Below are 27157 nucleotides of genomic sequence, written 5' to 3' on the forward strand. Positions count from 1 at the left end.
CCAGACAAGTTTGTAAAAAGTTTTTTTAAGCTAACAAAAAAAGTGAAATGAGCGCCGCGTCGTCGTGGTGTGCGGCTAGTTTTATGTATATGTATGCATGTAACAAAGCTAAAAATATGTATACCATAGATACCAATGGAATGAAAGTTATTCACGGTCATTCTATAAATATTTTTATTACATTTTTGTGAAATAGTTTTTTGTGTTCGAAATAATAAAAGGGGATATATAAAATATATTTTACTTAATTGTCTATGATGGCTGTGATAGGATTGTTCTGCCTTTTGTTGCTTTTAATTCAATGTAAATCGGAATATGGTTTGTAACATAAAATAGTTTTTTAAATATAAATATATATTTTTTTTTTATTTGTTAATAAGTAGGAATTGGTTTTGTTTATGTTAGCTTTAAATAATTATTATTTAATGGCGAATTGAATAAACAAGTTTTGAATTATGGTTTTTAAAATAAAATAGTTATATTTATATTTTTACATATTATAAATGTATGTATATGGATTTGGGTTGTTGGTCACTGTCTGCGATAAAGATGCTTTCGTTTCATTGATTATATAGCATTATTAGTATATAGAGAGCAGTGGTGGCTCAGTGGTGAGACCTCGGACTTCGAATCGATAAGTCCGGGGATCGAGACCAGGCGAGCGCGCAGGAAAGAAATTGATTTTTCAATTTATCTGCGCATGTTGTAACATCACCACTGCTCGAACGGTGAAGGAAAACATCGTGAGGAAACCGACATGTCGAAGAATCAAAAGTTCGACGATATGTGTCATCCGCCAACACGCACTTGGCCAGCGTGGTGGATTATGGCCTGTACCCTCATAGGAGGCCCGTGTCCCAGCAGTGGGAACTTATATGGGCTGATGATGATGATGAGTACATATTATATAGCAAGATTTTTTAATTGTGTTCAATATAGCGTACAATAAGGAAATTTTCATTCATATTTGGATAAAAAAATGCCTTTGATTTATAAACTATTTCTCTATTAGCTTTCAATTTTTTTCATCAATTTATTCCAGGAAATTATGAAATAGTGGGTGGAGACACGATTAAAATTGAAAAAGTTCCCTTTTTCGCTATCTACAAACCAAAGAAAAATAGACATGGCTGTGGGGCTTTTATCGTCTCTGATCAATTCGTTGTTTCAGCAGCGCACTGTCAAATTATTTTTGAAGAGTACGCATGTTTTCTTTTCTTTTTTTATATATTTTGCTGTCTCTGTATATTTTATATAAGCTGCGCAATTTGAATTTGAATTCCTTTATTTGTAAAAAGAAATAGAACTACATTAAAGGATTTTCGAAAATTCACTTGCTTCGACCGGGAATTCAGCAAAATTTGCTATCTCAAATATTTCAAGTACTTTTCCTCCAGGGCCAATCGAAAATTTCCACACTGTACCTATATATTAACTATATTGTACAGTACAGTAAACTATAGTTAAGGGTCGGAAGCCATACATACTTGGGTACGTTTTAATCAATTGATTCGGAAGAGATTAAGGAATTACAATATTTTCACACATGGAACTGTCTTTGAAGATAACGTGAAGGCAAACTTGTGAAATAGTGCGATAAATCTGGATACATTATATAATTTTAATAAATCATTATTATAATAATTAATAAGTTAAGTGAATTCATTTTAGAGTTCACTATTAGTCAAACATTTCCATATAGGTATAGATAGGTAATTCCATAAAAAGTAGGTACCTACTTACTATCTACATGTAGATATTTTTTTTTTAATTATAAATATATTCTACCATATACCTATTTGTAGTGCAGACACAGAAGTCATCGTTGGAAGAGATAAAATAGACAATGGAGAGCATTTAGACATCAAAACAGTTAATGTACATCCATATTTTGATGTAGCAACACTTGACAATGACGTCATAGTTCTTCAATTGGTCAAGAAGTTAGTATTCAGTGAAAAAGTACAACCAATAAAATTAGCTGAACCGAATATGCTTATAGAAGATGGTGCTGAATTCATGGCCATGGGATTTGGATTGACGGACCCGAAAAACGTAAATATGCTTACAATTTTATTTTTTTGATGTGTAGGGGTGTGTGATGTGCAGTGTGCTATCACCAAATTTGTGGGGTCGCCACCCTTGTCCCACGGCCGCGATCGTGAAAATAGCGGCTGAAATGGTTTTTACGATATGTCTCTTAAACTATTTATCTGATAAAAATGTGATCATTATTTGTTGCAAATTAAATTCTCCACAACTTTGGTCGAGTAACTTTTTGTCGTAGAACTAAAAATAAAAATGTTAGCGAAATTGTTCAGAAATTAGAGCTATTAATATTTTTCAATAAAACTTTTTTTTATAATTTTACGAAATAAGTATGTACAGTCAGAAGCATAAATATATTACCATTTGCAGATTAGCAAAAATATCTGTCATAAGAACGGGTTCAATAATATCTGTCTGCCCGTATACAGCAAAAATATCTGACATTAGTAGGCAGCATTATAAAGTGGCATCAAAACTATATGACGAAAATGTAGAGCAAATAATTGTGACAACCTCTCGAAGCATAAATATGTGACGTAACCTAGGAGGCAATAATATCTGACACAATTTTATATTTCGGTATTGTAAAATATAATTGATTCCTCTTATACAGCATAAATATGTGACACTAGCTTTCCGCCCGCGGCTTCGCCTGCGTTTTCACAGAAATACCGCATAGTTCCCGTTCCCGTGGGAATTTTGGGATAAAACCTATCCTATGTGTTAACCCAAGTTACCCTTTACATGTCTGCTAAATTTTATTGTAATCGGTTCAGTAGTATTTGCGTGAAAGAGTAACAAGCACACACATACACATACTTTCGCATTTATAATACTAATTAGTAGGATAGGAAGTAGGATTATAGTAGGACTAGTAGGATAAGATAGGATAGGATATTAAAAAGGCCAAACGTTTTTTTATTTAATTAGTGTTTTGTATTTTGCTGGGGTAAGAATATGAACAAAAGACACAAACATAGTTATATTTAGTTAAATTCACTTTACAGTGAATTAATAAAAAAATCATATATTTTAAATGATTTTAATTAAAAATAAAAATTACAAGTACGTGTTATCATGAGCACGATGCTTCACAATATATTTTAATTCTAATATTATAATCTATAGGAATAAGACGTTCTCACGATCGAAAGCACACCGTCAGCGCTTCACATTACATATAGCGTAGGGTTGTCACATAACTCCTCCCCCCGCAGATCCGCAACTATTTTAGGACATTGAGTGAAAATGTTGCGGCAGGATCAACTTCTGGGGCTGATGATGATTCGATCTCTGAATGTTCATTTTCTTTGATCTGTAGCGACGATAGCACAAGAACATTGAAGTGGCCGCTGCGCACAGTAGAAAGATGTAAAGTGGTATTGTCGTATGGTAGATGGCGAACTCTCTCTCAGGGGCGACCGTCGTATATACTTCTATTTGCTTCTGTAGGTTGTGTAATCCCTGTAGGTTGATGGAGTGCAGTCCCAAGGTTTTTAGCGTTCTCGTCGAAATATTACTGATTGGTGCAATTAAAATTTTTGTAGTTGTATCTTTAATTTCATTATTAATATTTGTAATAGTGAGGTCGTCAGTACGTAGAGAGCAGCTTGTAGGTAACGTTGCTATGAAACTGCCTTGGAGATGAAGGTATTCCTTATGATTGCAGGATAATTCAACTTTTGTGAGATGTGGGAAAATAATGGTGTAGTGACTGTCGTCCAATTTCTCCATTGCTGGCTTAGTTAATGTTAGGCAGGTGGATTTAGAGTCGCTGGATATCTCTTGCGTGGTGATGAGGTTTGCAATACAGTCGGGTGAACTTCTTGTATGGTGGTTTAAGGTCTCTTCACATAGAAACCGATTGCTCAACTTCGGGCATTCAGCCTCTATGTACACATAAATATCTTTATTGGTTGCTATGTAGGGATAGGGAGGTATGATGATATGATTTGTACGATTAGGCAAGACGGATAGTTTGTAAAGGTTATAAGTGTGAGGAGTTATAATGGGGAATCTAAATATAATTACTATCCTATTTTTACTAAATTATGATCCAGTTCGAATTATACTACGTAATATATCTATTCCTAACATAACATTTCGCGCTCGCGATGTACGCGTAAAAGCTAAACTATCCTCTATATTTCTTATAACTAAAAGTAAATCATTAATATTATCGTCTATGGGACCTGGTTATTCTGTAGAACTTTATAGTGTTTAACAAGCCACGTTTTACACGCCCTGGTTTTAAAGGACGATGCGTTATCCAATTTTCCGTTCAAATGTTGAACCCTAATTTTATATAGTATCTTATAATGTACGATTATCAAAATTCTTTTCAAACTCTAACATTTACTTTCTAGCTAAATTAATTTTTATATCAATGTCGTCTTATATAGTGTAAAAAGGTATGGTAATGGGTGATAACGTTTATCAGGCCGAGGTTAAAGGAAAGTAGTGGGTTTTGGAGTACGTTTGAGTCGGGATTTCGAAACAGGTAAGCGTTTTTTGGAAGTATATACATGTATCGGTAAATTAGACACAACTTTGTCTTTTATGAATCGTGAAGCTAACTTTTGTCTCGCGGCTATCGGATTACGTATATATACTTCTTGCTCAGGTGCATAGTCAATCTCAGGTTCTCTCCGGGTATTATGTCGCGTCATAATCGCTTCACGTTCTGCGAATGATGAGTCATGTATTAATTTATAAACTGTCTCCATATTAATGCGATGGTTATGTATGTATTGTTGTAAAAGTCTTTCCGATAAATTTAAGTCAGTTGGGTCTCTAGGGTCATAATGTCCTGTAATTACATCATAAGGTCGGCATTTAGTCAGACTGTGTACAGAACTATTATATGCTAAGATCGCGTATGGCACTAAATTTGCTGCAGTTTCATTTTTATGCTTTAATTTCAATATTCTTATATGCTCGATAAGGGTGCTATGGAAGCGTTCTATCATACCGTTTTCGTTGGGGGTATTAGGAGCAATCATATGATGATTAATCTTATGCAGACGTACAAATTCGGAAAATACTTGATTTGTAAATTCAGTACCTCGGTCAGTAGTTATCGACATAGGTGAACCATGGTGCGTCATGAAAAGTAACAATGTTTTAATGATATTCGGTGCGGTACTGTCGCTTATTCGGTACGCTTGAGCATATTTAGAGAATGAGTCAATAATAGTCAGATACTTATCCTGTTCTAGAGTCAATACGTCAGCATGAACAATCTCAAATGGTTTAGAAGGAGGAGGCACAATTTTAAACACTGGGCGTACAGGGTTACGGTCGTATTTTGCACTATTGCAAATTGGGCATGTATTTATGTAACTTGTTATGTCGGTTTTCATTTTAGGCCAGAAGTATCGTTGGGACAAGGAAAGGTAAGTCTCGTTAATACCGCGATGGTTCGTTTTACCTTCGTGATATTTTCGAATAGTATCTTGTTGGACTAAATAATCAGTTATATCTTCAATCTGTCGCTTAACAAGAAATAATTTCATACATGAATTTTTAAAAGTATTTTGGATTAAAGGTACTATATCGAACATTTTACTAACAGGATTGACCAAAATTGCAGTACGAATTTTAGGATCTACATACTTCTTAATCAGCTCTACAATGTTTTCTTGTAACCTGTCTTCGTTAATTTGTACTGAAACACGTAGGAATGTTTCAAATGGTTTCTTTATGGTAGGTTTCGTTGAAGGTGAGTTATTCGTGATTTTTATAAATATCTGTTTACGAAATGTGTTAAGTGGATCATCACTTATAGGAATGTCAAGAATAGGATTTTCACGGCTAGTATGTTTTGTGCCTTCTGGTTTATTAATGTTAAGAGTTTCGTCTGTACCGTAAGCTCTTAAGGAGGGGGCAGTATCTGTCGATGATTGGCTAATTAAAGGTCTGTCGTCAGGTGCAGAAACAGTCGATGATCTACTATTTAATGGTCTGTCATCAGGTGCAGTTACAGTCGATTCAGAGTCAGAAATATTCACTATCATCGATTCTACGTTTTCATTATGCAATTCTATACGCGACAATGCGTCCGCGTTCGTGTTACATTTACCTTTCTTATAAACTATCGTATAGTCATATTCAGAAAGCTTAAGGCGCCAACGAGTCAGCCGAGAGTTCGGTTCCTTAAGATTCATTATCCATTGTAAGGGCTTATGGTCTGTTATAATTTTGAACTTTCTGCCAAATAAGTACGGTCGGAAGTATTTTGTTGCCCATACAATTGCCAATAACTCTTTTTCAATGGTACTGTAATTCATTTCACTATCATTTAAAGTACGTGAAGCATATGAAATAGGTTTGTCAGAACCGATTGGGCCTTGGGATAATATGGCACCAATAGCTACGTTGGATGCATCAGTCGTAAGTATAAACTCTTTCGTAAAATCTGGGTATTGTAATATGGGGTCATTCAATAGAAGTGTTTTACATTTTTCGAAACAATTGACGTATTCTGAATCTAGAATAATTTTACTACCTTTTTTCAAACATCTAGTTAACGGTTTTGTAACACGGGCAAAGTCAGGGATAAATTTTCTGTAATAACCTAGAAGACCTAAAAATTGCTTTATTTCTTTAGAAGTTTTTGGAATAGGGTATTTAGTTACAGCTCTAATTTTATCTGGGTTTGGTTTAATTCCGTCTCTACTAATTATGTGTCCCAAATATGCAGTTTCTAACCTTAGAAATTCGGATTTGTCCATTTGAATTTTAAAATTAGACTCACGTAGACGTTGGAATACTTTTTTAAGGTTAACAATATGTTCTTGTAAGCTGGTGCTAAAGACTATAATGTCATCTAAATAAACTAGGCATACTTCGTTCTGTAGACCGCGCAAGACATTGTCCATAACCCTCTGAAAGGTGGACGGAGAATTCTTAAGTCCCATGGGCATTCTCAAAAATTCGAAATGCCCATGTTCCACGCTAAACGCAGTTTTAGAAATATCATTAGGATCCATCTCAACTTGTAGAAACCCGCTAGCTAAATCTAGTGTACTAAAGTATTGACACTTGCCTAATTTGTCAAGGACGTCAGTAATGTTAGGTATAGGATATTTGTCATCAATAGTTTTTTCGTTTAATTTACGAAAATCTACGACTAATCTCCATTTCTGCTTCCCTGAAGCGTCTGCCTTTTTGGGAACAATCCAAATTGGTGAGCTCCAGGCTGAGTCTGAAGGTCTTATTATACCTTGACTTAACATTTTTTGAATTTGATCTCTAACTTCATTTCTATGTACAAATGGATACCTATAGCTTTTAGTATGAATCGGTACTTCGTCCGTGGTTCGTATGCGATGTTTTATTTTATTAGTAAATGTAAGTGGTTCATCTTCTATATAGAAAACGTCTGAATACTGTGCAACTAATATTTCTAAGTTAGCTCGCTCTTCCTGATTTAAATGATCTGTACGTAACCGAGATATAACGTCTGATGTACGGGATGATAACTTATTTGAATTAAATAATTCTGTATTATATATTTCACCGGAGACATGTCTATCCATTGAGAAAATGATATCATGTTGAGTTGGATTACGAACCTCTAAAATTCCTCTGTTATTTTTAACCGACGTTAAACAATAAGGTATAACGCAATTTGAAATAAATTGTTCTGGTATTAAAGTGTCACCATTTGGTACATTAACGGGTAATTTAAGTAATTTGGAAGACTCCGCTGGTAAAACGCATTCATATAAATTTACATTGGACGAATTATACATTTTAATAGGGTTAGTGGCATTACGCGTAATAAACTGTCGAGTTTTTAAGTCAATTTTTGATTCCAATTTTTCGAGTAAATCGAGGCCTCAAATACGTCGTGAAACTTATATACAAAAAGTGTAATTTTATCAGTCTCTTGAAACTCTTTGAAACATGGTATAGTAATAGAGAAATCGTTTCTAGTGGTGGCATGTATATTAGTGACTTCGAAAGGATCGTAATTTAATCTTATATTTGAATAAAACTTTTGAACCGCTTCGGGACTTATAAATGACTGATTAGCTCCTGTGTCTAATAAAAGTTTTAATGGTGGGTCTAAAATCTGTATGTACGGTAGCTGCCTTTGTGTCTGCAAATTAATTTCTATCTTGGCTTTCTTGTGAGGCTGGCCTTCGGAAAATTCTCATTGTCTGTCGAGTCAGTTTGTTGGTTAGTATCATTACTTTCATTAATTTCACATACGTTTTCTGATGGCATGTCGTAATTTTGATCATAAATCGCGTCATAGTTAGAGTAATTATCGTCGGCATAGTCAACATAATAGTTGTTATAGTCAGCGTCATAGTAGTCATAGTATGGAGAGTAATATTCATATGGTACACATTCATTAACATGGACATCACGAGTTTTAAAATAGTTAGTAGGTGGTGGGTTACCATGCTTACGCCAGTCATGTCCAGTCGAGGGTGATTCCTTCGTGACATAATGACTCACGCCACTCATTGGCGTTGGACCTTTATAATAATTTGGTTGAGGACGTTTTGGTAATCGGAATACGTTGCTATGGGGGTTATAGTTAGGTGGAATAGCTCGGAATATTTGTTGGGTACGTGTGGGCATTCTAGGAAGATGCTGCTGGTTTTGAACAGGCATTCTAAATTGATACGGTGGGTTTGGTCGGACTTTAGGAGGAAACATATATGGTTGAGGTACATAGAGAGGCTTGGGTACATGAAAATTGGATGACGGCATTAAAGAATTATTATATATAGACTTAGGTACATTATTATAATTCGAATTACTAAATTTGGATGAAGCATCGTTTCTTTGTTGTAAGTAAATTGTATTTAATTCCTCCTGAACATACTCTAATGCTTTTTCTATTGTTTCGGGCCTCATACATCGTATACGCGACCCGAGGGGTTCTTTAAGACCCCTAACAAAAGCTTGATTCGTCAATTTTTTATATAGGTCACGTTTTGCGTCTATAGTACTTTTAAGAGATTCATGTAAAGTTACGTAAGTCATCATGGTACTGAATAAAGACTGCAATCTATCATAAAACTCTTGGGGCGAGCTGCCGCCCTGGGTTTGTGACGCTATATCATTATACAGAGCCGTCTCGTCCCTCTGGTCAGAAAAATTGTTAACTAGGGCCTCACGGATTCCACCCCAACTATCAGGAATACCGTTAGTATTAATGAGGCGTGCCGCCGGTCCCGTGATTTTATTTAAAATGCCATTTATCAGCGATAAATTTGAAAGAGTGGACTCGGGGTCATCTTTTATATATTTAATAACTAATTGGTCGCATATTTTAATAAATCTTGTTAATACATGGGGGTTACCATCAAAATCTGGGACCACCCTTAAGCATTTAAAAATTTCTTCCGTGTCAAATGACATATTAAAACTATCAATACTTCTTATACTATCAACTAAACTATTTCTTGAGGACTGTTGGCTATTAACAGCCTCGGTACCCCGGGATTTCCTAGGATGGAAAATCGTGAAGGTTTATTCTAAAACTAATATAGGAATATAATATAGGAAAGCAACACAATAAAATAATTCTGTGCAACTCACATTAACATGGTTTCCGTATCGATGGCTGGATACTGCTGATGTTCTGGATACTCGCTTGGGTTTTTAAAAAAACCGGTCGGCCGCGCGGGGCCTCGGAACCGATATTTATTTCGGATATATCTTCCCGCCGGGCGACCCGAGTATCCTACCGACTGCGCCAGTTAAATTCACTTTACAGTGAATTAATAAAAAAATCATATATTTTAAATGATTTTAATTAAAAATAAAAATTACAAGTACGTGTTATCATGAGCACGATGCTTCACAATATATTTTAATTCTAATATTATCTTATATATAAAAATGAATCGCAAAATGTGTTGGTAAGCGCATAACTCGAGAACGGCTGAACCGATTTCGATAATTCTTTTTTTATTATATTCCTGGAAGTACGAAGATGGTTCTTATGTAGAGAAAACGTAAACATGTACCACGGGCGAAGCCGGGGCGGACCGCTAGTAATCTATAGGAATAAGACGTTCTCACGATCGAAAGCACACCGTCAGCGCTTCACATTACATATAGCGTAGGGTTGTCACATAACTATTTTGTAAATATTTTTTACTAGTGGTCCGCCCCGGCTTCGCCCGTGGTACATATTTCGCAATAAAAGGTAGCCTATGTCCTTTCTCGGGTATCAAAATATCTCCATACCAAATTTCATGCAAATTGGTTCAGTAGTTTAGGCGTGATTGAGTAACAGACAGACAGACAGAGTTACTTTCGCATTTATAATATTAGTATGGATTTAAATGAAATTACGATAATATGATAACTTGCCATAATTTTCGATACTCAATAAAATAATAGCAATATTATAGGTAAATGAAAATGAATAACGGAGCAATCGTGTCAAACGTCGCTAACGTCAAATATAACAAAACAATTTCTAAATAATACACGAAGGTTACACTGAACCTTCAAATAAAATAGATCTACCCAAGTGGGTATTATATGAATACTTTAATTTTGTCATGATATGATATCCTTCTAATATTATAAATGCGAAAGTTCGTGAGTATCATGTAAGGATGTTTGTTACTCTTTCACACAAATAAAACAAAACAATGGAATTTGGCACACACATAGAAGGTAACTTGGATTAACGCTTATGAGAGCTTTTATCCTGGAAATCCCACAGGAACGGAAACTATGCGTGTTTTTCTTTGAAAACGCGGGCGATGCCGCGGGTGTTAAGCTAGTAGGATATAATATCTAGACATACAATATGTGTATACAACGACGGCACATATTAATTAATATGGTAATCATGTTTTAAAACAACGTAGTTAAAATAAAATTTATTTATTTTATATTAATTCAATATTAAATTGAAAATAAAATTGTGTCAGATATTATTGACACCTAGTTGGTGTCACATATTTATGCTTTGTGTGAGGAATCGAAGCAAAATACAGAAATATGAAATTGTGTCAGATATTATTGCTTCCTAGTTGATGTCACATATTTATGCTTTTTGTGAGGAATCGATGCAAAATACAGAAATATGAAATTGTGTCAGATATTATTGCCACCAAGTTGGTGTCACATATTTATGCTTTGTGTGAGGAATCGATGAAAAATACAGAAATATGAAATTGTGTCAGATATTATTGCTTCCTAGTTGAGGTCACATATTTATGCTTTGTGTGAGGAATCGATGAAAAATACAGAAATATGAAATTGTGTCAGATATTATTGCTTCCTAGTTGAGGTCACATATTTATGCTTTGTGTGAGGAATCGATGAAAAATACAGAAATATGAAATTGTGTCAGATATTATTGCTTCCTAGTTGAGGTCACATATTTATGCTTTTTGTGAGGAATCGATGCAAAATACAGAAATATGAAATTGTGTTAGATATTATTGCCACCTAGTTGATGTCACATATTTATGCCGTGAACGGGAACTATGCGGTATTTCTGTGAAAACGCAGGCGAAGCCGCGGGCGGAAAGCTAGTGTCACATATTTATGCTTTTTGTGAGGAATCAATTATATTTTACAATACAGAAATATAAAATTGTGTCAGATATTATTGCCTCCTAGGTTACGTCACATATTTATGCTTCGAGAGGTTGTCACAATTATTTGCTCTACATTTTCGTTATATAATTTTGATGCCACTTTATAATGCTGCCTACTAATGTCAGATATTTTTGCTGTATACGGGCAGACAGATATTATTGTATTTGTTCTAGTGACAGATATTTTTGCACATCGCCCCCTAGGCATATATTATTGCTCGTGACTGTACATTCAATCATTTCAGGGAAAATCCCAGTCAAAGCAGCTTCTCTCAGTGAATGTACCTTACGTAAATACTACAATATGTAGTAAATATTACCCTAAAAAATTTACGAAGCAAATGATATGTGCTGGTAGAAAAGGAAAAAGCGTTTGCGTGGTAAATATAATATTTTATAATATATTATAATATTTTTTCAGCTTAGATTATAAGTTTTTTCTTTGCAAATGAAAATATGTTATCAAAATGTGATGCAGGAAAAATATATCGACAGGATTCTTTCATTTTTTATTTCAAATATTGAGTTTTCTTGTCTCTTTTTCTAAGGTAACATTTTAAGGAAGCCATACCGTCCCCTTAACAGGTGAATGTACTAACAAATTTCGGGGTCACAACAATGACCCGATTTCAGGAAATTGATGTTTACGATTCATAGGGGACTTCAACCTAATTAATTTAATAAAACAATTGTACAGGACATAATTACGTTAGGTATTTCTCTGATCCCCCCCACTTTTCCAAGCCTTGTCGCGGCGGGGGGGCTCAGTACCTGGGTTGCAAGCCAGCATCTTGGGGAAGCTAATATGGAATACACACGTGCCGCTCCCGATTCGTTTTTCATAAAACTATACGGGATGCGGCCTTGGAGTAGGCTCAGCCAGCAGGCAGGTGGTGGTGAACCACTGTTTCCGCTTGTCTGTATGAATGCGCCCGAACAAGATCACGGGTTGACGGAATGCCTATGGGCATTATTGAAGAGGGTCCTTAGAGACCAGCGGCTGAAATACAGCGATGGATGGCGGTTGGTGAACCGCGGCGCGGCGGGCCTAGCGGGAAGATGTCTCTTGCTGGGCATTGGGGCTTTTGCCCTCCGCCGGGCAAACTGTTACCTCTAACGTGTGACGTTGTCATGTCTAGCGGCACGTTAGAGACCAGGGGGCTTGCCTTAATCGGCTGGCCCAAGAGGAAGGTGACCTCAGAAAAAACCCCTCCAATTCGGCGTTGGGGCGCCCCACGGGGCCTAAGCACGGCGCCGAATTCCTGCCTCCCTGGGTGGCAGGTGGCTTGGCGAGTGGATCAAGTCGAAGTGGCCAACCCCCGGATACCGCCCGCCCTCCGGGGTGTAATAGGGTTACTCGGGAACAGGGGGCACCTCCCGGGTGGACCGCATATATCCCCCATGCTCGTGGGACTTTTACCTAGTACACTATGAAACCCCAACCCCAAAAATTAGAAGGAGGATTAGAATTAGAAGGAGGAACGCTGAGAGAATCGGCAGATAGAAGATGTAGTTCTGTGTTGGAACGCGCGATAGGCGCTACTCCTACACCTACTACAGTTACTAATGTAACAGAAGCGGCCGCAGAGTCGGACTCTTCCAACTCTGTGGCAAGCATGAATTCTCGGGCTACTATGAGTCCCCTGGTCCGCCGGGAGGCTCTGTGCACTCCGAACAAGGAGACACGTTTTTGGCGGTGCCGAAAACGCTCACGGTTAGACGATGGAAGTTCGAGTGATACTTCTATCCCTTCGGAAAGGAAACCAAGAACTGGCTACCGCAAGGCGCATAGGGTAGAGAAGAATACCGAAGCACAAGTTGAACCAAGTTCACCAACTTCGGTGGATCCGGAGCCAAAATCTGCGCTCACACGCTCGACAGCTGCCATGCCTACCAATAGCATGAACACATCGACTGAAGATGTACGGAGGAGGATTGAGACACACCTGGCAACGGTTGAAAAGATCGCCAAAGTGTCCAATCACTTAAAGACCACCTTTGTGGCGGACCTGAGAAATGCCGCTAAGGCTATCAGGGAGGATACCGATTCCCTTGCGTTGAGAACGCTTACGGATGAAACGAGGGCGCTCCGTGCAGAAAATGAGAGGTTGCGCATACGACTGGATATTCTTCAAAACGATATGAGAGAAATGCGACTTCTCCTGCATCGGGGCCCGGCTGCCGCTGCAGAGACACCGCAGCTGTCAGAGGACTTCGAGGCCAGGATGGTACGTCAACTGGGAGAACTAATCGATGCACGGCTCCGAAACTTAGAGACTCGACCGAGTTCTCTGCAGCGACCGCGCCCCTCTATTGCAGTGGATGGGATAGGAAGCCGGGTTACTGGCATCAGACAGCAAAGTTGCTCCGAGGCCTCAGAGGACACGGGACCAAGGCCAAGAAAAACAAAGACCCTCTCCAAACAGACTCGGGACGTGACAGAAACCAAAGAAGGGAACGAGAAAAAGAAAGGACAGAAGAAGCAGAAGAAGAAAAAAGGAGCAGTAAATGAAGGGCAGGTGGTGGAACCTACCCTTCATCTACCTCCTGAGGCGGCGGTTTCTTCGCATCCTGACGCGGAGTCTCCTGCGGTACCCACACCCATCTCTTCTGGCGAGGTCTGGTCAGTTGTGGGAAAGAAGGGTAGGGTGAATAAGGTTCAACAGACTGAGCGCAGTAAGCACACGACAGAACCGCAGAGGGTGTCTAAACCACCTAAGCCAACACAATCTAGGCTAAAGGCTCCGCGATCTGCAGCAGTGGTATTGACGATCCCTACAGAGGCCCGGGATAGCGGTGTAACCTACGCTGCGGTTATAAAGGAGGCAAGATCGAAAATAAACTTAAAAGATACGGGAATTGAATGCGTCAAATTCCGTCAGGCGGTCACGGGAGCCACTATAATCCAGGTCTCTGGACCCGGTAGTGGCGACAAAGCCGATCTGTTGTCAGCCCGGCTGATGACCCTATTCAAAGACAGAGACGTAAAAGTATCCAGGCCCGTTAAAATGGCGGACTTACGCGTGTCAGGTCTGGACGCCTCTATCACAGAGAACGACCTGAAGGAAGCCGTAGCTGCAAAGGGAGAATGCGCAGCGGAACAAATAAGGGTGAGCCGAATGCAGCAGGACAGAACCGGATTGTTCGCAGCTTGGGTGAACTGCCCTGTAGTAGCGGCCAAAAAGATCACTGAGGCACGCTTTCTCGTCGGATGGGTTGCAGCGAGGGTGACGATTCAAAAACCACGGGAGTTACGTTGCTTCCGCTGCCTCGAGGTTGGTCATGTTGCTAACCGTTGCACCGCGGAGTGTGACCGCAGCCAGCTCTGCTACCGCTGCGGGCAGCCTGACCACAAAGCTGCCAACTGCACTGCTAAGCCAAACTGCACTATCTGCACGGCTGCAGGCCGGAAAGCAGACCATCGCCTGGGTGGCAGTGGCTGTTCAGCCGACAAAGCGCCAAAAGGAAAGCCCAATAAACACGCGGGCCCCCAGGCAGGGGGAGCAGATATGGAGATAGCAGAAACCGCCAAAGTGTAAATGGAATTACGCTTTTTGCAATCAAACCTCAACCACTGTGCCAGGGCTCAGGATCTGCTGATCCAGAGCCTGGCACAGTGGTCGATCCATATCGCAATTTTATCCGAACCTTATGTTGTTCCCCATGGGCGAGAGAACTGGATCGGAGACCTCGACGAGCTCGCTGCTATAGTGGTTACGCAAGCGGAAGGATCACCTCCAATTCGTGCACAGGCAAAGGGACACGGCTGCGTAGCTGCTAGGTTCGAAGACACGGTTGTAATCGGAGTATACTTCTCACCGAATAAAACGCTTCCTGAGTTCGAAGCGTTTCTGGGAGAAGTATGCTCCTTGATTCAATGGGGCCACCCTCACCAAATCATCATTGCGGGAGACCTTAACGCAAAATCTGCAGCGTGGGGTTCTTCAGCATCAAATGCTCGTGGAGACGTCCTCTTAGAATGGCTCGCAGCCCAGAATTTGGTTCCACTCAACCTAGGCACCGAACACACATGCGTGCGCATGCAGGGGGGCTCGGTGGTGGACGTGACATTTGCGAGCCCCACTCTCGCCGGTCGGGTCCGAAACTGGCGGGTCCTGTCGGAGGTTGAGACCTTATCTGATCATAAGTATATCAGTTTCGAGGTTCATCTGATGACAGGACCTGCGAGGAATATATGCCTTGCACCTATGGAAAGATGCCCAAGATGGTCCCTAAAGAGCCTGGATAGCCACCTCTTAGAATTGGCGTCCCTAATCAAATCTTGGTGCCCGAAACCTGACGCCATAAACGTGGATGTCGAGGCGGAATGGTTTGGCGAGACAATGGCCGAAATATCAAATACCGCAATGACGAGGGTAAAAAGATCTCTCCCACGGAATAGGGTATACTGGTGGTCAGCGGATCTTGCGCGGCTCCGATCAGCCTGCGTTATTGCTAGACGCCAATACACCAAATACAGACGAAGAAGGAGGCGTGCAGACTACTCCACCGTGGAAGAGGCTGAACGCTACATCCTGTATCAGAATGCCAAAAAAGCTCTAAGAGACGCTATCGCAGCCGCAAAAGAAAGAGCCTGGGCTGAATTACTCAACACACTTAACCTGGATCCCTGGGGGCGCCCTTACATGCTCGTTATGAACAAGCTGCGTCCTTGGGCCCCTCCGATTACAGCAAGATTAGAGCCAGCACTGCTCAAAAAAGTAGTAACTACTTTATTTCCGAGCCGTAATACAACCAATTCTGTGGACCGACTTGGGCGTGACGATCAGGAGGAAATAACCTGCGAGGAAACGATCCCGGACGTGACCTTAGCGGAACTGAAGGTGGCGGTAGACCGCCTGAAAAGGAAAACCACTTCCCCGGGCCCCGATGGCGTGCATGGCCGAGTGTGGTCCCTTGCCCTCTCATATGGACTTGACCAGCGATTCTGTGAGCTACTAACCGAATGCTTCAAGAGCGGGAGGTTCCCAGATCGCTGGAAGGTGGGACGCCTCGTACTATTAAGAAAGAGTGGCAAACCGGCCGACTCGCCATCAGCGTATAGGCCGATCGTCCTACTCGATGAAGCTGGTAAGCTGTTTGAACGTGTTATCTCCAGCCGCATACAAAATCATCTAGCACGGATAGGACCAGATCTCGACGATGCCCAGTATGGTTTTAGGCGAGGACGTTCAACGGTTGATGCCATAGCTCGCCTGCGTGACATTTCGGAAGGATGCGTTTCCCAAGGTGGGGTAGCACTGGCAATATCCTTGGATATTTCCAATGCATTTAACACCCTTCCTTGGGACAAAATCTTAGATGGCCTGACCCGACACCGTGTGCCGGAGTACCTTCACCGTATCATCTCTTCGTATCTTCGAGAGCGTCAAATTATCTTCCCAAAACAAGACGGCTTGACGGGTAGGCATAGGGTTGCGCGCGGTGTTCCACAGGGTTCTGTTCTGGGGCCTCTTCTGTGGAACATCGGGTACAATCACGTGCTGCAAGGACGGCTGCCGCAAGGAGTAAGCGCCATCTGCTACGCCGATGACACTCTAGTGGTGTCCACGGGCCGTGACTTTAGAGAGGCGCGACTCCGAGCCACGGCTGGAGTGGCACAGGTGGTTAGCAGAATTAAGAACCTCGGGCTTAAAGTAGCCCTCGACAAATCGGAGGCTATATGCTTTCACGGCCATCGCAGAGCACCACCAACAGAAGAAGCAATCGTGGTTAGTGGAGTGCCCATCCGAATCGGGTCCAGACTGAAATACCTCGGTCTGGTGCTCGATCCGCGATGGACATTCCAAGCCCACTTCTCGACACTGGCTGTGAAGCTTACCACCACGGCAGCAGCTCTTAGCCGTATCATGCCGAACATTGGAGGACCAAGCGGGGCATGTCGTAAACTCTTTGCCAATGTTGTGCGCTCACAGGCGCTGTATGGATGCCCTATATGGGCCGACAAGCTATTAACGCGCAACACGATTGTGCTAAGGCGGTCGCAGCGGGTTATAGCTATCAGGGTCGCAAGGGCGTATCGCACCGTATCTTACGATGCGGTTTGCGTCATAGCGGGTACTGCACCCTGGCACCTCGAAGCGGCCGCCCTGGCGGAAGTCTATTGGCGCAGAGCGGAAGCAAGAGAGAGGGAGGAAGAGCTGCCTACCGAAACGCTCGAAGGTTGGAAGCGAGAGGCTCGCGACGTAGTGTTCCACAAATGGCGCCAGGAACTCGATTCATCTTGCGTAGGGGCCTGGACTCTCAGCGCGCTCAGCCCTGTGCTGAGAGAGTGGGCAGAGAGAAGGTGGGGGTCGCTAAGCTACCGGCTTGTGCAGGTCCTGTCGGGCCACGGATGCTTTGGCAGCTACCTGCACAGGATAGGTCGGGAACCGGCCCCCTCCTGCCATCACTGCGGCGACCAGCTGGACACGGCTCAACACACACTGGCCGAGTGCCCGGCCTGGACGGTGGAGCGAAGGCCTCTTGAAGCCTTGCTGCGAGAGGAAGAGCTGACCCTGCAGGGTCTCGCAAAAATAATGGTCAGTGGGGACACTCATTGGAAGTCGGTCGTGGCCTTTTGCGAGGCTGTGATGAAAGCAAAGGAGGTTGCAGAGAGGGCCCGGGAGAATGACCCATCGGCGGATCCTCTGCGCCGACGCAGACCTGGCAGACGCAGGCGTCTTTATGCCCAGCATCAGCCCTAAAATACCATTGGACGAACTAGCGCAGGGGGAGGTTTACGTAGAAACGAGCATATTGTAGCTATGCTCGCTGTAAGTAAACCGGCCCCCCCTGCGACAGGAGGTGGATAGCCCGGCAATAGGGCGGCGCTATTTTATGATACCGACGTCTATTGCCACCTTATGGGCGCGGGCGAGTCGCCAAGCTGCGGCATTCATCACGTAGGCGGTGGGGGTACAAGGCCTGGCTGTTAACCCCTGCCGCCGAAGGTGATCGGTGGCCACCGTTGGGTTTTAGTGGGTATGGCTTTCGCGAGTCCCACATACCCCCTCACGCAGGAAAACTGCAGAGGGGGATGCGTAAATGCATTTCCCAACGTTAAAAAAAAAAAAAAAAAAAAAAAAGGTATTTCTCTGATGTATATTTTTTGGAAGGGTCATATTATTTTAATTACGATATTAAATAGTAATTAATAATATATAATGTCAAATTAACATAGAAATATTATAAATTACTGACCGTCTTCTTAGTATATTGGTTAACTCTGAGCATAGAACGTTTTTTTTGTCCTCACCGAGAATCAAATTCAGGACCCCTCGGATCTACGCCCACAAGTTAACCACTATGCCAAAGATTAAAGAACCGGATTAAAGAGCCAATTGTCTATTAAGCGTCGATTGTCTATTAGTGGCATAAATAATTTCAATTGTTATTTCAGGGTGACAGCGGCGGTCCCTTAGTATACAAGGGAGTTGTAATTGGCATAGCGTCGTTCGGAAACTATGATTGTTCGACTAAAGGTTCGCCTGCTGTGTTCGCCAGAGTATCGGCTCTACGTGATTTTATCGATAAAGTTATTAAAGAAAATGCCTGAGTATATTTCCTAGGTGTTTGTTCTATCGCTCGATATTGGTTTTTAATCTAAAGATTATAAAAAATATGTATATTGTATCTGTAAGTAATATTTTTTAGCACCTTTTACTCTTTAAGGTAATTTAGTACCTATTTGTTACGAATAAACTTCAGTATAAATTTCAAAATCATTACAGCCTACAGTTATCTAGTAATTTAAGGAAAACTATTTTTTATATAGTAGAAACTTACCTCCTCCATTTTGCTGGCACAAATACGGAAAGCGCCAAATGTTGCCCAGCCCCACAGAGTATCCAATGATTGAAAGGAAGAACTGCAGTTTTCCCGACCACGCAGCCCTGTCCTCATCCGGGGCATCGCGCTGCAAAGAGTTCCTAGACCCTTGAAGCACTATAGTAACTCCATGTGGTCTCTCACTACCATCAGCTCTTGTATTCAAAGGCGCCAATTCATGCCCATTGCGAGGACCGATCGGTTCAGCTTTTGCCGCCATCTTGCGTTCTTTTTTTTACTTTTTTTTCTATCGATTATTAACGGCCTATTATTTACGTCTACAGAACAAAATGAACCCTTTATTATTGTCGGTTAGCTATTGCAATCGATTCAAATCAAATAGATTTCAATTTGACCAGATTCTTCGAGTGGTAGTCGTTACCTATGAATATGTTCATAATATTTTATATCTTGTGTTATGTATTTCGACAAATACCGTATAGCGTCTTTCTTTATGAATTCTATAACTTTAACGTAGGTTCTCGTCCGTTGTAGCAACTTAAGCCGTAGTTTCAAGGAATCTAAGACGTTTGATGCCTCTCTGTGCATATGACTAAGTGTCTATTACTCAGATCGCTAATTAAACATATTTCTGCTCTATGTCTAAGAATTGATGATAATTGATCATGTGTTATGTTTGGGCGCCATGGTCGATGTATCAGAACTCCCCGTTAACTGTAACAAAGAAAACCACTTATTATTATACACTTATTAACACTTGCCACGAATATAATAAATATAGCAATAGTTGAATGAATATGTGACTTATGGGTGCAGTTATTTTGTAATACTACGTAATAGTACCTACGTATCAATAATGCACAAAAAAGGCGAAGAGGCATTGCCCCTTAATAATTACAGAAGCAATTACACAGCTAATGATATGATGTTCTATAAAATTATATCCTCTTAGTAAAAAACGTATCTATATTCATTAGATACAACGTTTTTATAGAGCTCTTTTCGATCAGAAAATTAAATCAAACTGTGATCGTGATGAGTCAAATAAAATACTTGAATAAACTAATAGTTTTAATGCGGAATATTACGGAAAATTCACTTATTATATAGGTCAAATCTCTCATCACTAATATCGGCTTACTCCGTAAACTGAAACATTTTGGCTTCGAGCCATAATGCTTTGCAAATCGCACTTTAACCTTTTCAGATACTGCAACTACGATAACTGGTAGATTTGATTAAAAAAAATAATTTTAATAGCATTTCCTTGGAACTTAAACATCCCTCCAAAAGTAAAGAAAATATTAAAGGTGTCGAGGTGCGATCGAACCGATGCCGATGCATGTCGTAATTTATACATTTTAAAGATACCTACAGTTTATTTTTAAATAATGCCAAGTTTGTAAATAAGCTTAATCACTCTTTTATCTTTATTTTTTTAAAAAGCGTATAAACAAAAAATAAATTGGGTTTTAAAATAATTGGATTTTAGTACTTACTACAAAATATATAAATTGTACAATTAATCTGCCCTATATTTTAAATAATAAGTCAAAATTAAATATAAAGTTAAAGAAGAAGATTCAAGATTAATAAACATAAAAAAGGTTTGGCATCTAAGTAAGAAATTCAAATCGAATTATAGGAATCAATACAGACTGTAACACATACGTAACCGGTAACCTACCGAGCGTGTTATTACCTTTGCTCTACTTAACAACACACGAGTTTTTAAAACATCCAGTGCCTAGATTTTAACCTTAACCTGATATTCTAAAACCATCCAAATACCTTATCAGTTCATGCTATTTTAACCTATCGGATGTCATCACTTAGTGACGCTCTCACATTTGTGTGGCTTCATATAAAACTAACAGTAAACAAAATGACGCTTGTGTCTGTGACTTGGGTCTTTTAAGATAATACATTTTCATCACTTTTCGTGTCGTTCTTCAAGTTAATTGTAATCTTCAATAAGTCTTCAAACGAATATAGAGCTAGAGTAAGAGCATGCTTACGTGATCATTTAGATTTTAGTGTAGACGAAAACTCGAATTCAGTGTTTGCATAGAATCTTTTCGAACGTATTAAGAACAACTTAAGAATGCTCTACGCCTGTTTACACTAATATACATAGCGGGGTTAGAATGAGCATTCGCTCGTTAGATGTAAATGCACCATGAATCGTCTAATTTTATGTGGAATATAAAACTACGTTTATAGAAAGGTTTCACGCAATGCCCGATATTTGATTTCTAGAATGCTATGCCAAATATAACAACGGCACGTATACCTATTTACTTCAAAATTCTAGTCATTAACCTTTTAAACCCAAAATATACCCAGAATTGTATAGAAATGGATTAAATCTCTTCCCTTCCATTCAAGTTCCAAGTGAAAGGTCCAAATGGAACCAATCTAAAGATTGTATCCTGCAGCGTTCCCTTAATCGAGGCATTATAATAATCGTCCATTTTGACGAAGCGAAACCAAGGGGTGTGTGGAATTATGTCAAGGACACGGAAGTCTTTGTGTATCCCCTCTCTAAATAACGGGTTTCAGAGGACTTCTCTTCATATGAAAACAAATAGGGACTATTCTTTTGAAACTACACGTGATACATCTGGTTTTTTGTGTCACTTTAAAATTATGTTAATCGTTCGAGAGATATCTTGGAATGAATACGTAAATTGTAAATTGTTTTACTCTCCCAAAACAATTTTTAATACGTACATAAATTGTTTTGGGAGAGTACTGTAATTTAATACTTATATATATCTCGATTTCCGTAGCGATGTAGTGTGTACTGTTTATGATAGAGTGAGTGTAGTTAACTATTTAATATGAGTTTTGAGTATGGTTACATAGAAGTTACTCTAGAATAGTCTAGAAGTATGAAATATTACACACTGGTTGGAAAAACGATAGAACGACCGCTCTATGAATTTTACGCGTATGAAGTTCCCTGTTATATCTTTTTTATTAGCTGTAATTCACATTTCGTAACGTAGTAACATAGATCGTAAACTTAAAAGTAACAAATTTAATTTCTCAAAAATTCCTACCATACTTAATTATTAAAATGTTAGTTTTATATATTATAATAATAAGGAATATATTAAATAGGTATATTTTATGATTGAAAATATGCTACAAATTAATAGATCGATAATAAAACGAGTTGTAGAGTTTCTTTAAATGTAACTTACTCGTTTTATAGATAGGTACGAAAAATATTTCAATCAATCAATCAAAAATTCTACATAATATTATACTAATATGAATACCTATATACATTTGTTTTGTCATATAAATAAAACCAAATTATGTGAGAAATTGTAGCAAACCACATAATATCAAATTTTAATTAAAATATATTTGTTGCATAATGTTTATCACTACAAAAAAATCACTTATCACATGTACCTACATTCTACATATATACTTGCTTAAAACGATTATATAACATTTGTTTAATACGTTTATTATACATTTATTTGCATTTAAAGTACAATCAAGCAATTTAAAATGAATATATGTTACCTAGTGTAATTAATAATTATCTTGACAAATTAAAATAATTTATTTATTCGTTTCTGAAATTAAACCATAAATAACGAAATGATATCGATCTTTTGACGCAATAAAATGACCCAGATTTTGTTCAATTCCCATTTACCAGTGATATCCAATATCTATCAATGATACAATAAATCAAAGGATTTCGAGTTATTGGCATTCGATCAAATCGATCGTCGTTTAAGAAAATATTCATAAAAATTACTTGATAAAAAGTTCCAGGAAATTAAGATCATTATATTAAAGAGCATAGTCTGAACTGCATTTAAAAGTTATTTCAGAGAGCCTAGTAATGTTTTAATGAATATATGGAAGATGGAGATGCATGAAAGCATCGCTAAAGAACCACAGGTAAAATGTGATTCCGTAAGTTAGTAGGTAAATTTAAATACGATTTATAAAGAGTGGCTACAGAGTTTTCAGTACTTTCCGAGTCAGATTGAAATATTAATAAAGTAAAAAATTGTGCACTTTGACTATTCGCGAAAAGCGCTTCTGAAAGATATTTAGTCGAATAAATAAAAGTTTGAATTTTACTTTATGGCAATACTTCTAGATCGCAATGAAATTTTGTATACTTGTTCATAACGATCTGGAATAATTTATAGTCATCGATTGCTATTTGAGAAGAGACGTGCGATGAAAATATGAGTTATGTGTTTCATTACGTAATACATTAAGTGAAAATATTTTCAGTATGCGCGAAAATATTTTAAGTTCACTGAAGTGAAAATACTTCGTGATAGAGCCAATGTGTATAATAAATGTACAGTTAAATATTTTTTTTGTTTCTTTTTTTATTTAAATCTGATACACTATTATGAACGCGTGGGCTGAGTTATTAATAATATAAAAGTTGCAGATATTTCTCTACGTAAATATTTAATCCATACTAATATTATAAATGCGAAAGTAACTCTGTCTGTCTGTCTGTTACTCAATCACGACTAAACTACTGAACCAATTTGCATGAAATTTGGTGTGGAGATATTTTGATACCTGAGAAAGGACATAGGCTACTTTTTATTGCGAAATATGTACCACGGGCGAAGCCGGGGTGGACCGCCAGTTTAATATAAATTAAATGAAATGTAGAGCCAAAAATTTTTTGTTCGGTAATTGGGTATCGTATAATATTCGGTATTCATATAATAGCAATATTGAACTAGTAAAATAAACGAAGTGATACTCTGAAATATAGTGAAGAAACACATATCAGCATTTATAGTGATGTGTTTCATAGTTATAACTTATAACTCAGGTGACGTAGAGTGCATTATAAATTATTTACTTTACTTATAAATATCTCCATTTATAATGAGTTTTTTACAAATATTACCTTATATTTAGTGTCTAATAGGATCTAACTAGACAATGAAACATAATAATTAATTTCTCTATTTGAAGCATAAACCATAGACCATAGAGTAACTACGTAGTTATTAACATGATTTATGCCCTCGTAGCTCAAAACAAATGAGTCAAGGGACAGAAGTGGTACTAACTGGCATGATGAGATATCGATCGATGACCTACTAAGCGGAGATATTACAGACGTTATTCTACGGTGACTTTTACGTAACCTTTCAGGTTCACGACATTACCAAAAACACAATACAACAAAAAGAAAAAAAACATATTTCCTCCGATATTCATAGACAATATTATAGGTTCATCTGTTATCTATGCCAAGGACATTTTGAAAAAGCTCGCGTCACGTGTTATTTTGCACGTGGTGAGGAAGCGTCCTGGCCAGTCCTGACCTTCCCTACCCCCTGCACCCCGCACGCTGAGCATAGAATCGATAAAACCTCCGGGATGTCTAGAGCTTAACGGGTCTGAACATAATATATGGATTTTTTTTAATGACTGCAGATTTTTTAGTAAGCTAATGACAGGAAAATATTTATCGTTGTGTTAAAATTAACGATATTTTTTTTTATTTTCGCAATACCATTACATAATTAAAATGAATGCAAATTAATAAACAATTCGAAGAATATTGGTTCTACCGAAGTGCTTTAATCATTAAGACTTACAAATCTTTTTTATTGATTTCATGTAAATAATAATTATAAACCAGCAATACAAACTATTAACTACATGATACTGAAATTATATTAAAGGCAAAAAAGAAAGCTCTACCAAAAAATATAACATCTCTATATCTCTATATTTATTCATGAGAGAAAGATGGAAAAATAAATTAGCTTGAATAAATCATCTTGCGCTACACACATCAAAATAATCACTATAACATTGCATACCTTATACAAAAAAACAAAAAATCCTCATTCAATGATTTATGAATGTAACAAAAATAGCACTGACCATTCACAATTTTTTTTACTCGCAAAATTTCTCATACAAATTTAGAACTCGGATCGCGGGTACTAACATCCGCAACGGGCGACCCACACTAACTGGCGAGTTTTCTGCAGTACTAGAGATGTGCTCTTATCGATATCTTTTATCGACATTCCTTAAGGGTAAGTTGCAGCACGCGGTTTTAGAAGAAAGCTTTCGTGCAATCTCTATCCTGTCTATTGTCATTATACAAACAGTATTCTTTTAGGGTTATGGACGAAAACAATAATAATATGTCATCATGTTTTTCCTCACGGCTGTTAATATAATGATATGAAAATTTACGGAAAATGATATATGTACTTCTTGAACTTGATGGAAGTGTGCCAATATTTACAGAAATCACGTTATGTTTATGAAGCCATCCATTACTGTCGCTTAAAGTCAAGTTTATAATTACGCTCATGTTGGTTTTGTGATAAAATAACCTTTACCAATTACGATTAAAGTACCTTTGTGTAATGATTAAGGTTACAAGGTCATTTTAAAATGTATTCATAAATTTCTATCGCAAAAATAAATAAAATTATACTTTAGCTACTAGCAATCCAGCCTTTGCAGCAACCCTTACTCGATAGCGGGGTTGTTTTACATCACTATTTTCCAGTGACGTCACGCTTAAAGCACGGGGTGAGCATGCGCGGGAAAATTCGCCATTTTGAATTCCTTTGGCCATTGTCGTATATTTTCGTCACATACAGTCACGGTATGTGAATAATTATGGCTATTTTTTGACCAAAAAATGCAAATAATAGAAAGATAAATTCCAGCCATCAATGAAAATATACTATAACTATAATACTCAGCGATAATGGGTTTATATTGACATAGACAGAATAGGTACGTAGGTTGTTAGTTAGGGTTCAAGTTAGGGTAGCTAGGTGCACTATTGATTTTTAAATCTATTACACAACGTTGTAGAAATCTGTACAGCTCTTGAGTCATTCAGCTTGTGGTGCAAATATATTATTATATCGTTCGTATTATATTAGAAATCATATAGATGTTCAAAAATAAAAACGAAAAAATAAATCATTTTTTTGTTTATATAACTATAGATCTTAGATGTCTTTCGCCTTAAATGATTTAAAGGTATAGGAATTCAAAATGCGAACTTGCTTTTAGATTATGATGTGTAGTTACCTATCTATTTATGTATAAAGAATATTCTAGAAAATTTAAATTTGATTTATATATGAGGAAGTAGGAAATAATATAAAAAATAAGAACTACTTATACCTATAATGAACTCTGAAACTGAATTATATTACACTTCCCCTAAAAATGACAGCCTCATTTCGACGTACATTTTCAGCTCTCAACGGAGGTCTCACAGTCTCTTAATATGATAATATTTGCGACACACTGTACCATGTCGTAAAAGGGAGTTGTAAATATTTTATCGACCCAAAACCATTCTACATTGCAAACATAAGAACTCAGGTCAAATTGGTTTACGTACTAGGTACCGTAGACCACATAGGTACCTACCTACTACGTTTTAGGAAATCTTTTCCGCTATCTTACTATTATTATAAACGTGTTTGATAGTATGTATGTTTGTTATAAAAGTATGCAAAAGCAGCTCATCGGATTTGTTGAATCTTGGTTCATAGATGGATTACAATCTGGATTATAACTCTGACTACTTTCCAGTCAGATACTTAAACCATTGAGTGCAGCCGCGGGCTCTAACAAGTTTAGATACATATAAATTGGTTTATTCATTATTTATTCTATACTTTTATTTCAGAGGTAAAGTATATATTATGTATATATAT

At 38.4% G+C, this 27157-nt stretch overlaps 2 protein-coding genes across 6 annotated transcripts in view; one reads left to right on the plus strand and one right to left on the minus strand.

The window, feature by feature from the left end:
* LOC149477372 (sodium- and chloride-dependent transporter XTRP3) overlaps positions 1-25417 on the minus strand; it is a 68098-nt gene extending 42681 nt beyond the window's left edge. For all 5 annotated transcript variants that reach the window (XR_016317631.1, XR_016317632.1, XM_089710708.1 and 2 more), the window contains exons 1-2: positions 25277-25417; positions 19428-20144 (exon numbers count right to left, since the gene is read on the minus strand). Coding sequence is in view for 3 of the 5 variants with exons in the window: in XM_089710708.1 (XP_089566834.1) it covers positions 19428-19689 (262 nt within the window). In the remaining 2 variants the exon portion in view is untranslated. The remainder of the gene's footprint in view (positions 1-19427; positions 20145-25276) is intronic.
* LOC149477377 (trypsin-4-like) lies at positions 258-19197 on the plus strand. The gene is made up of 5 exons (XM_089711024.1): positions 258-318; positions 1043-1199; positions 1806-2055; positions 11885-12019; positions 19042-19197. Exons 1-5 carry the CDS (start codon positions 258-260, stop codon positions 19195-19197), a joined length of 759 nt encoding a protein of 252 aa, XP_089567150.1.
* Positions 25418-27157: the final 1740 nt, after the last annotated feature.

The sequence above is a fragment of the Colias philodice genome, chromosome 25 (assembly GCF_061535455.1).
Source record: "Colias philodice isolate Cphi_HAF_F1 chromosome 25, ilColPhil1 Martin Lab GWU primary, whole genome shotgun sequence".
NCBI classification, from domain to species: domain Eukaryota; kingdom Metazoa; phylum Arthropoda; class Insecta; order Lepidoptera; family Pieridae; genus Colias; species Colias philodice.